The 12,753-nt window shown below is 36.1% G+C and overlaps 1 protein-coding gene and 1 long non-coding RNA gene across 3 annotated transcripts; one reads left to right on the top strand and one right to left on the bottom strand.

Moving 5' to 3' along the window:
• Positions 1-4,682: 4,682 nt before the first annotated feature.
• On the top strand, positions 4,683-10,609 carry LOC149955525 (uncharacterized). Of its 2 annotated transcripts, none has more exons than XR_016478455.1 (4): positions 4,683-4,793; positions 4,873-5,695; positions 7,530-7,851; positions 7,958-10,609. It is a non-coding gene; the product is annotated as an uncharacterized LOC149955525 (long non-coding RNA). The 2 variants fall into 2 exon arrangements; XR_016478454.1 differs by having other exon boundaries at positions 4,683-5,695; positions 7,958-9,388; positions 9,984-10,609.
• On the bottom strand, positions 6,724-12,649 carry LOC149955524 (uncharacterized). The gene is made up of 4 exons (XM_090165312.1): positions 12,538-12,649; positions 10,052-10,483; positions 9,023-9,380; positions 6,724-7,863 (listed from the first exon to the last, which is right to left on the bottom strand). Exons 2-4 carry the CDS (start codon positions 10,450-10,452, stop codon positions 7,492-7,494), a joined length of 1,131 nt encoding a protein of 376 aa, XP_090021438.1. The 5' UTR covers positions 10,453-10,483; positions 12,538-12,649; the 3' UTR covers positions 6,724-7,491.
• Between the last annotated feature and the right edge of the window lie 104 nt (positions 12,650-12,753).

Here is a 12,753-nt window from a genome sequence, read left to right as displayed (position 1 = left end):
CACTTTTTTTGATCGGAGTAGATACGAGCACGCAAATGGAACATGAAAAGTTGATCGGAGTGAACTCGAGCCCCCATGAGCAATAAATGAAACCACATTTTTTTGATCGGAGTAGATACGAGCACGGAAATGGAACATGAAGAGTTGATCGGAGTGATCTCGAGCCCCCGAGAGAAATAAATGAAACCACTTTTTTTGATCGGAGTAGATACGAGCACGCAAATGGAACATGAAAAGTTGATCGGAGTGAACTCGAGCCCCCATGAGCAATAAATGAAACCACATTTTTTTGATCGTAGTAGATACGAGCACGCAAATAGAACACGAAGAGTTGATCGGAGTGATCTCGAGCCCCCGAGAGCAATAAATGAAACCACTTTTTTTGATCGGAGTAGATACGAGCACGCAAATGGAACATGAAGAGTTGATCGGAGTGAACTCGAGCCCCCAAGAGCAATAAATGAAACCACTTTTTTTGATCGGAGTAGATACGAGCACGGAAATGGAACATGAAGAGTTGATCGGAGTGATCTCGAGCCCCCGAGAGAAATAAATGAAACCACTTTTTTTGATCGGAGTAGATACGAGCACGCAAATGGAACATGAAAAGTTGATCGGAGTGAACTCGAGCCCCCATGAGCAATAAATGAAACCACATTTTTTTGATCGGAGTAGATACGAGCACGGAAATGGAACATGAAGAGTTGATCGGAGTGATCTCGAGCCCCCGAGAGAAATAAATGAAACCACTTTTTTTGATCGGAGTAGATACGAGCACGCAAATGGAACATGAAAAGTTGATCGGAGTGAACTCGAGCCCCCATGAGCAATAAATGAAACCACATTTTTTGATCGGAGTAGATACGAGCACGCAAATAGAACACGAAGAGTTGATCGGAGTGAACTCGAGCCCCCAAGAGCAATAAATGAAACCACTTTTTTTGATCGGAGTAGATACGAGCACGCAAATGGAACATGAAAAGTTGATCGGAGTGAACTCGAGCCCCCATGAGCAATAAATGAAACCACTTTTTTTGATCGGAGTAGATACGAGCACGCAAATGGAACATGAAAAGTTGATCGGAGTGAACTCGAGCCCCCATGAGCAATAAATGAAACCACATTTTTTTGATCGGAGTAGATACGAGCACGCAAATAGAACACGAAGAGTTGATCGGAGTGATCTCGAGCCCCCGAGAGCAATAAATGAAACCACTTTTTTTGATCGGAGTAGATACGAGCACGCAAATGGAACATGAAAAGTTGATCGGAGTGAACTCGAGCCCCCATGAGCAATAAATGAAACCACTTTTTTTGATCGGAGTAGATACGAGCACGCAAATGGAACATGAAAAGTTGATCGGAGTGAACTCGAGCCCCCATGAGCAATAAATGAAACCACATTTTTTTGATCGGAGTAGATACGAGCACGCAAATAGAACACGAAAAGTTGATCGGAGTGATCTCGAGCCCCCGAGAGCAATAAATGAAACCACTTTTTTTGATCGGAGTAGATACGAGCACGCAAATGGAACATGAAGAGTTGATCGGAGTGAACTCAAGCCCCCAAGAGCAATAAATGAAACCACATTTTTTTGATCGGAGCAGATACGAGCACGCTATTGGAACATGAAGAGTTGATAGGAGCGATCTCGACCACTGGAGTACAGTAAATGGAAAACACCATAAGACTAATAAACAGTTTGAAAATTTAAAAAGCATGGGACCGAAGTACTGATCAATTTTAGTTTAATGTTATAATTAAACTTGGACTGTTTGCTATGAGAACTATATTAAACCCACGAAGCCCCTAGAATATATGCAAGCTCACATTTTAATAATAACCTTTATTTAAAATAAAAGGATTTGAAAAATAACAATTTGATTTACAATACCTTATTGGTTTAGTTTTCTCCTAAATTTCACATTAAAAATTAGAAATGTTTGATAGAGTTAAGTCTAATGAAGTTAGCGATGTCTTTGTCGACTTTCAAGTATCGCAGTGAGAGCCAAAAAAGTTTTGGTTTTTAAAAATTGATATTACATATTTTACTAGTGATTATCCCAAAAAGTTAATGTTATTCAGAATCAAGTAAATTATTTGGATAAGCTATAGTTTAATTATTCTTTCTGGTGGCTTCCTTCTTTCATACTTCAACAAACGTTTTCTATAGTGGTAAAATATAGACTAAAATATGACTGCAATCTATAAGGGAACAACAAACCCCGTACACATTTATTTCGCTGATGTATCGTTACAATTCAGTACAAAAAAAATTGAAAACACTACATGAATTAATACCCATAAGTCTGAGCAATATTTGGCATATACATTAAATGTACAAATTATTGAATATTATATTACACATAAAAAGATATGTTATTTAAACCTTTTAATAAAATATTTATCAGAAATTTTTACTATTATTAGAAATTTTTCTCGCCTGGGATTATAAAAGAGCTGATGACTCTCTCAGAATATGATAATTTTCGGCCCATCGGGGAATCGGTAACCAGAAATTCAGCTTGCTTTACGTATAACACACACTACGAATATTTAAGGAAACGTAATGAAAATTGTACACATATGTACAAAGGACGCGAAGAATATTTCCCTATCACGTACCACTTGTTTCATTCGATCAATATTTCAGCAGATATCACCCAGAGGATTAATTATCTGTGAGTTCAGCATCTATTTGTTTACTAAAATTGCACATTATTAATTAATTCCAGAAAGTAATAAAATGAGTCTGCAGCTAACAGCTCCGGAGGTAGAATAAATAGAGATCCAAATCCGCCCTCCAGGAACTACAATTTCGTGGGACAGTATTTGTTGAAATTGGAGAGTTAGGCCTAGTAAATGAACTTAATCAAATCGTGTTAGCGCCATCTATCGTGTTATTGGAAAACTAAACCTTCATATATTTTGCGAAAGGGTCTGATTATAAAACAGATGACGCTAACACGATTGGATAAAGTTGAAACTTAAGCCTAATTCTCCTACTCAAATAAAACGTGTCCCGCAAATCCCAGATTATTTGGGAACTCTATTTATTCTACCTCATTGGATATACCCCCTTTCAGGATCAATTTTAATTTTTAGGTCAAGAGCGCCATTTATTGGTAGGAATAAGAAACATTAGTCATTAATAAATAAATTTTTTATATTTTATTTCATTGTTTTTTGTTTTTATGTACAATGAAATTTTAAAAATTAATAATTAATAATATAAGAGGTGCTCATTTTAGATTTAAAATTTTTGTTAAATTATTTTATAAAGGTATACTCAGGCAGTAAATTGTTTTGAAAATTTGGCATTTATGAGAGTTGCTATTATTTATTATTTCAATTTCGCTCAATATATAGCGGCATCTGAGTATTACAAAACCAATTGGTAGAATCAGGGAGTAGAATTATATGGAAATGACAATTGGGCCAGTTCCAAGTTTTCCCATATGTAAATTGGCTCTGGGCTATTAGGCTAAGACACAAGGAAATTTAGAGGTTTTGAATGATTTTTAAAATCCTAAAAACGCGTCAAAAATATTTTCTAATTTACAAAATATTTGATTCGGAACTATGACGTATTCGTTGGTCAAAATGATTCAAAAGTGTGTAAAGAAAATTTTTCATAATGTTCTGTGTGGAAACCAACGCTATAAAAATAACTGTTCATGTTTACGTTGCTTTAAGGTGAGCTAGAATTCGGGTCCCATAACTCTGTAGCGTAAGTACTTTAGAGCACATAGATATTCTACATGTTTCACTAGTTTCGACTAAAGAATTTGACGCAAATCCGAAATCACTCTGTATACTTCCTATGAAATACTTTAGAGGTCTATAAGTGTTGGGTCTATTGGTTGTCTATCCGACAGAATTCTGTACAAAAGATATTAAGTGTCCGGTCAACGTGAAGTGGCTGTTTTTCAACAGATGGCGTTAGCGTCGAAATCAAAACAAGATGCTTTTGCTTCATTTTTCCCCAAAAGGCGGGACATAAAAGTACCCCTCACGTTGATTGGCTCGTTCGAAAATTGGACAATAACGCAAATTATAGTAATTTTTTACAATATATTTTATATGGGATATCTAATTTAGATTTGGATCCATTAAGTAGAGTATAAGTTGCCTAATTATAATACTCAACTCTGACGACGTTATCGTTTCGCTATTTTGAATTTTAGCTTCCTTTGCCATTAATAGATGGCACCACGTTCTCCAGTAAAGTGGTTTTATCGAAGAATCGTATAGATTCATTGTCATCTCTAATAACAAGGGCCTTATCATTATACAGGTGGAAATGATAGAGCCGATTGTTGCTTTAAAAGATAGAGAAAAACGAATCAAATGTGTTTATAAGTCACACCAGCCTCCCAGGGTCGCTGGTGTTTCTGATTTTATAGATTTTTCTGGGCAAATTGATTAATAATTTGAGTGGAACGGTAATATGAACTAAAATTTTAAGTAATTAGAATATATTTAAATCATTATTTAAAAATTAAATTTAATCTAGGTTGCTTTAAATTGACATTGATAGAAAACCTACTTTGAACATTTTCATAAATACGTTGAAATCAATAATTGATTGCGAATGAGAATATTTGACCGTGGAACGTTTACCATTGCGCTATTTGGTGTCAATAGTCACTAAAGTAATTTCTACGATTTTTCACGTCTATGATGATTCATTCAAATAATCATTTGCGTTTTATTTTAAAGAGTTTAAAGTTATAGCTAAATTTATAGATAAACGAGCATTTTATTAAGCCTTTATTTCCGAATTATAAAGGTAAGTTAACTTAGATGGCACCATGTGCTCCATTTACGTGATTTACTGTCTACCAAAGATATTTGTTTCTCGCCGACAGTCAAGAAAACGGCCACTGTGCATGCTCGAATATCAACCATCTGGTGTTCCTTCCCTGGATAAATAATCAACCCCATTTATTTTAGCGTTCTATAACTTATTACGTGTTTCTTTTTGCAGCGTCACTCGTTTTGTGGAGTGCAGGTTGAGACAACCGAAGGACAGACAAAACGCACACGAGTTTCGTGATGAAAACCCTTTCGATCCGATTATTAAACCAACAGAGACCAATTTCCATTTCTTGTGGCCGATTGTTGCAATTTGGATCTTCGGGATGATTCTTTCCATCGTCGTTAGCTTTATCGAAATGGCGCACGCGCAGTGGACGAAAAAATGGAAAATACGACAGAAATATTACAAAACCGAATACGCAAATCCTTAACCTACCACGTGTCGTGAACCGAATCTATGTGTTATTCCTTTATTGTAATACCCAGATTCCGAAGGGCTAGTCACTCCACGTAATTGGTGTACAAGCCCGTACCTTTGACTGTACTAATGAGATTACGCGTAATCTTTAGAGTCTGTATCTTTGTCAGTGTTGACTGTTGAGTACGCGTAATCGGTGTACAGGCCATCGGATCATAGACGAAGAACGGGTAAACCCTGGACACACGACGTACGCCTTTCTTCGCAATAAATTGTTAGTGGCGTCAGAGGCGCTGCTTGTTTGTTTGCTGGTGTGCTCGCCCTCCACCCTCCACCTCCTCTATTATCAATTTCTGGTTTCGAATCACGTGAGTCGTGGAGATCCCACACGTTTAAGCTAAGACTTAGCAATTGGACTTGAATAAACGATGAATTTATTGATGAAGTGTTTAATGGTGAGTACAATTAACATTTCTGTATTTCACTCTTCCTAACTGCGATTATAAAAGTAAGCACTTTCTACAATCTACACACGATAAATATAAAAACATACTTAAAATTATAAATCCACGAGGTTTTATTGCTTTAGGGAAAACACACGGTAAATGGTCGATTATGTCTAATAATCTATTTACAAATAACACACTAAATGCAAGACTGATTGAAACTAACAGGATAAATTGATAAGGCTTACTAAACGGCACGACTCGCCTCAACTATGACCCCGACACCGGAAATTTAGAGAGAAACAAAAATTTGCGCTTGCGCAGTAGTCGTTATTTTGATGACGGCCACTAGAGGCACTAGAGTCGCGCACCAGCAAATTCCGAATAATTTTCAAAATCTCTCTCTCTACTGTGGAACGCGTACGTCGCGTGTCCAGGGCTTACCCGTTCTTCGTCTTTGATCGGACAGTCAGGTCTTCTATGCTTGTGTATCTCTATAGCTTATAAATTTATTCATTTTTACCATGTCAATTAGTGTAACTATAGAAAATATAGGCGTGACGTATGTCGACGTTACCCATGCTTTTTCCTATAGATAAAAAACTGCCCTCAAAATAGCGGCAATAGCCCAAAGCTACAGAGCGATACTACTCTATAGACTATATTTCTAGTCTTTCAAATATATATATTCCAAGTGATGATCTGGATCCTATTAACACTACGAGCTCAGCGAAATATAATTTTCTTTAACGTACTTAATGTCTAAAGTTATATTTATTGAAGGTCTTCTAAGAATGAGATTATCTGAAGTGGAATCAGATTTTGGGTCCATAGTACAGAAATATTTATAACGGAGCCTTGCGTAATTTTTGTCAAATGAGGTTACGTGCATGTAGCATTCCTGATAGGTTTGGAATCTAAAGTGTTTAGAGATAAAGTTTTATTTTAAATTGTAATGCTGAATCCAATTAAATGGAATATCCGCTTATTTATAATAGTAAAATTAGTTTTCTTAAGCCCAAACTATATAAAATAACGTTAGTAATTAAATATATGGCAAGGGATCAAATGAATTGGGTAAAATAAAATATAAATTCATAGTACCTAAATTAAAATGTCGATAAAAAGTGTCAACCCGGCAGAATTTGAAAACACATTGTCACACCGCTTTTTCGGTTCATTTCGCGCAATAAACGCTTCAATAGAACCCTTTCAGCGATTCACTAGGAAGTATTAATACACAGAGAAAGCTACTTATTATATGGTCCGTGTATTGGGTGGTTTTTCAAAAGGACAAAAACGCCCTGTGGTTGACACGATCCTGAATTCAATGTGGCCCGAATTGGGCAATCGAAGTAACTTTTCCTCGCTAAAAACGTACATTTATCACTCCTATATTCAGAAGTAAGGGGTCTCATATGGCCTAGAATTCTTTTACCGGGGCCCGCCCCCCCCCTCAGTCGCCCTGAGTAATACGGATTGAAGGCCAAAGAAAAACAGTAATACACTCAGATTAGGAAAGGCATCAACGTTGCGGGCAGTGGCCCTGTTTTTTTGGAATTTAGAGACAATACCAAAGGTTGTATTGGCACTGAAATCAATCAAACTCATCCGAAGGTGCACGAGATGGGAGGGCAGTTGCCCGCTCATCCGGGTGTCCATGTGCTCATTTTTTAATCAAATATAATCAAATATATATATAAAATACATGTACAAGCAATGGAATTCTAAAATTGTTTTCTTAAAAGTGTTTCAAGTGTAAAAAGAAATACTTTAAATTGATTCCTAATCAGTTAACAAGTTCATTATGGATTAAACGAATTTTCAATAATATTTCTCCAAGAATCATTAATTTTGGTAAGTTCCTGTACGAAGGGGGCATCAGTGGCCAGGACGGCCAATCTCCGAAGCAGCTCGTTAATGTCATCGAAGCGGCGAAATCGGTCGTCCAACAACTTTAGAGCATGTTCCCACTCCGCTTTCCTGGGACCTCCTTCGGGCAAGAAGTACACGAAGGGTATTTTGTAAGTGATCAATTTCACTTCTTCATTCGTTTTCGAGGTTGGATCCCCTTCACGTACGGACAGTTCGATGTGATCCTTAGCACCGAGGATGGTAAAGAAAGCTACAACAGCTCCCCCCAAATCAGCAAATGCCAGTGCATGGTAAGTATTCATCTGGAAAATAAAGAAAACGAAATGAAATAGATGTCACGCGTTTTGACGATTTCCATTGCCACGCGATTAATCTTTTTACACTCTATTTCTTTAGGCTTCCCTTTCACAAGGACACCCATTAAGTAATGGTTCTGAGGCAGCGCCGTAACCAGCCTTAAAATTTGAGTAGGGCACTAGTAGGGAACTGTTTTTAGTGGCGAAGTATGAGTGAGCGAGACGCTCCGCAATGTATATTTTTAAATTGATGAAAATTATAATGTTTTAATCTTCGTCCAATGCTCAATGGGCAGTCGAGCATAGCCTGTAACGATTGACGGGCGCCCCGTTTGTGTTAGATTTACTGCAACGACGAAGAGACATTTATAGACTATGGTTGCGATGGTTTGACAAATATGTAACATTTATAGTTATTCATATTTTTATGAATTTATTTGCTTGTATTGCGAATTGCTAATTTTTTTTGAACGAAAAAATTAAATTTAATTTAATAAAAATAAAAAGGTGTTCAACTGAAAAACTTTAATGATCACCAAAATATCTGGTTAGGGCACTTTCCTCAGATTTTAATTTCATCTCAAAATTTTAGGTAGGGCACTTCAAATTCTAGGTAGGGCACGGCCCGAGTGCCCCCCTGGTTACGGCCCTGTTCTGAGGCCGCCCGCCAAACCTGATTTATGCCCCATTTGAAGAATCCATTTTCTAAGGGGGACCGCCTGAGAGGACCCTATTTACGCCCCTGAAGAACATTTAATGAAGACAATTAAACTGTAAGAGTCGCAACTACCCTGACCTCCACATTTCTTACGTTAGATTATATGTTAAGAGATCTTTAGCAAATGGTGACCTTCACCATCAAAATCTTTTTCTAAAATATACTAAAATCTCATAATAAAAAACTTGTACAAACAGAGCGATTTCGACCAACAAAATGGAAATCTAAAAGTTTGAAATTTAGTAACCCATGCTTTATTACATAATTAACTATTTTGTCTTATATTTGGCAGATTTATAACCATAAGGTCGGCACATTTAATTACGTCCACATAGAATATGTTAAAGGTAGTCATGCAAGTTGTAATAAGTTATAGAACATAATGATGGACCCCGATTGCGTAAGAAGACAAACGATGTAATGTTAAAACCTCATTTTCAAACTTACTCGGTTGCGTTTTTCAATTTGAAGGACATTTTGCAACTTTTTCCCAACAAAAAACCATCTGTGTTCCACTCTGCTATCCGGGGATATCGTGGCGTCGTATGTCTCGGTTAGCCAATAAACGTAGTTTTCATTGTAGTATTTGAAGTCGTAAGATTTCCCTCCTGTTTTGCTCACAATTTCAAATCTTCCGGTGTTGGGAGCCTCACCGTCTTTCATGATGACAACCGGAAAATCAATCAAGAATCCGGGGTCGAGAATTATGAAGCCTTGGCGCCTTTGACTTTCGAGCGTAAATTTCATTACGAGACAAGAATGATCTTTTAAACAATCAGTTTTTTGGGGCAATTCCTGATGATAACTGAAAAGGTAAGAATATTTTTATCAACAACCGGTATAAGATCATCTTGATATTGTTCCACAAGCAGCGGTATTCCTTGGTTTAAATGTAACTTCTAATTGTATAATTTCCCGCGTTTTAACAAAAATAAATTCTCATTGTTATGACTACAGGCTATCAAGAACCTGTAATAAATTAGTTGACGTAAAATGCTACGGCATCGTCAACAACGGGTTAAATGTATCCCGTCAATAATGTGAACCAGATCGAGTCATTCTTAAATTGGGTGGCCGAGGTCTGATTATTCGTGGCCTCGGTAGTCCAATGGTAGTGGCGTTGGGACGGTAACCCAAAGGTCGTAGGTTCGATTACTGCCCGAGGTGATATGATTTTTCTCAACCACTCTGGTAGGGCACCACACGCAGAGGTATTCCTTGGTTTAAATGAAACTTCTAAAAGTAATACCACATCAACATTAATTAATTCGAAACTTTTCTTATTCGAGGTAATATTGATTCGTAATAATTAAGTTATTCGTGAACACTAATTTTGGAACTAAAAAACATTCATTACTGAGTTCACCCTGTTTTACAAGAATTAAATTTAATTGTAAAATATCATCAGGAACTACCTTTTTAAAGCAGATCAAGGGTTATAAGAAACATCTACCATTACTACACTCATGGTTCTACCTTTTTGGGATATCATTTTCCAAGTATGGGTTACAAGTGCCGATATGGAGATAGCTCTGCAGGTCCGGATATTCGCCTCGAGTGTGTTTGAGGAGTTTCCTTCTAAGATAAAGAGCCTTCCCGATGCAATTCTGGCTGTCTCTTCGAATGGTGGGTTGATGGACAGTCTCGAAGAAATTCATTAAATCCAAGTCTTGCTCTTTGAACTCTTCGTAAAATCGCACGAAAGACGACACAGAGTTGTACGGATCCCTGTTCATGTACTTGACCATAATCCTACTTATTTCGCTAATGAACTTTTGGAAATGTGAGCGGAAGGGGAAATGCCGAACCAAGATGGAATCACTGCTCCACATTTGGTCCGGTCCGAAGGTTTCATTGCCAATAACTTCGAGTTCCATCTTCAACAGCGATATACAATGTGATGATAGCCTAGAAAGGAAACCAAATTTGCCAAATACTTATTATGGGCTAAATAACTTGTATTGCAACGATGTAAGCCTAACGATACCCCAAAATGTGATCCTAAATTTTAGGTTGTCTACCAAAGCCTCCACTAATTATTGCATTTCTTTGAATAAGTGCTTCCCTTTTGTAGCTTTTAAGAAGTTTCTGTATTTGCTTTAAAAACTTTGTGTTATACTTATTACATAGCAAATAAATGAAATTCATTATTATATCAAGAATGTATTGAAGTTACTAAGAATATTGCAGCATAGCATTAACCCCATAGTACCAGCCTCACAGCTTTTGTGGAGAAAGTTCATCTGTATTTAAGGCGCAATCAAGGTCATACCATTTAGCAAATTTGAATGGGAAAGCAGACGAATTTAAGCTACAAAGGCTGCGAGTATGGGAATCAGAATCCTGTAGTCCAATATTCTTAGTAATGAGATAAAATATGTTTGGCTTATCTGCTTATTAATTTCAAAAATCGGGCAATTAAACGGTATGTTCCCATTTATTCCAATTTTACCTTCTCCCAAAAACATGGTGTCCCATTTGTCCCAATTCCATTTCGCCGAACCGGAGTTCATTTAACCCAAAAATTTGTATTCCCATTTCTCCCAACGATCAATATTCCCAAAAATATTTATTCCCCTTTCTCCCAATCATTATTTTCCAAATATATGGTAATTGCGCGGTTTTAGATCTCATCGGTACGAGTCGATATGTCGAAAAAAATACCGTTTTGTGAATATGTGAATTGACTTGGCGTTAGGTTAGGTTAGGTAAGGTTAGGTTAGGTTATGTTAGGTTAGATTAGGTTAGTAGGCATATCCTAATTGTAGTAATATAAAGAATTACTTGGACTTATTTCATGTAATATATGGTAGGTTAAAATAAAACTTAGATTCATGTTTATACCAAGTGCAATTTTGGAACAAATGGGATTTAGGATAACTATTTTGGGACAAATTGGAATTGGGAGAACTATTTTGGGCGAAATGGGGGTAAACCAATTAAACAGCTATCTGCTACATTTTATTAATAAATAATAAATACATTTAAAGATAGGTTTTTACTCTATTAAAAATCGACTTTTGGGAAAATCATTGCCTCACGTAAAGTAAACATAACGCTTACTTTCTGATCAGATATCATGAATTGAAAAAATTATAAATTCAGTTAAAGAAAACAGATACACTATGTTTTTAATCAGATTACCGTGAACCAGTTAGTTGTTATCTACTTTTCTAATATCGGTATTGTCCAATATCGCCTTAAACTGATATCGGCCGATACCGGTATTAGAAAATATTTCCAGGAAAATCTTTTAAAAATCAGAAAATTCTCAATTAACTAACTAATGATAATTTATTTGATTCGCCGCGCAACGTACGTCAGACTTCAAAAGCTCCATCATACCTTTTTTTTAGACAAGAGGTTACGAGTATAAACAAATTAATAAAAACTACGATATTCGATTTGTGATAGAAAATGTGTGAAGTAAAATGAAAAGAAACATATTCGGATATGCTTTTGCAAACTATTGTTAAGGAAAAATTAGAATAAAATGGTATGACAGTTCACTGAATCGTCTTTTATTATGATTTTATCATTTAGATAACTTTGTTAATATCGGCCACGAATATCCGACATATCGGTTGTACCGATATCGGTACATCCCTACAAAAAAGTTATTTCCATTTCAATGTCAATCTGACGCGGAAAAAAATTATCTAGATTTTCTTTTGAAAGACTCGCCTACACTTCACCTACTCGCAGAATCATATAAATAAACTAACAATACAGATTCTGACGCGTGTTATAAACCGGTTACCAGAGAGAAATAATTTAAAGTCAAATTACAAAATAATATTATTAATAAAAATAATAATTATAATTATAATAATAACAAATAATGATTTCCAACTCGGTTTGTACTATTCTATAAAAATCATTCTACACCTTCTGCCAATACCTTGTTCAAATTTGAAAAGAAGATACACAAATTCCTACATTAAAAAGCAAATCTCACTTACTATTTAGAAGAATTAATTCAATTGGAAAATACTGTTCAATACTTTTGTACGAAAAATTATCTGAAAAAAAGGTTCGTCTTTCAATGTTTGAATTGAGCAGAAACAAGTACTTAGAACCTTTGATAAACGTTTGGGCGCCTTGACCGAGTTCTATCTCTAATCGAGTCCTTCAGTGTTATCAAGTTATACTTTTTTTTCCAAATTTTATAGCGGCCG

This window comes from Leiobunum rupestre, chromosome 2, assembly GCF_980474605.1.
Source record: "Leiobunum rupestre chromosome 2, qqLeiRupe1.1.hap1, whole genome shotgun sequence".
NCBI classification, from domain to species: domain Eukaryota; kingdom Metazoa; phylum Arthropoda; class Arachnida; order Opiliones; family Sclerosomatidae; genus Leiobunum; species Leiobunum rupestre.
Note: the sequence above shows the minus strand (reverse complement) of the source record. Positions and strands in the feature narration are given on the sequence as shown.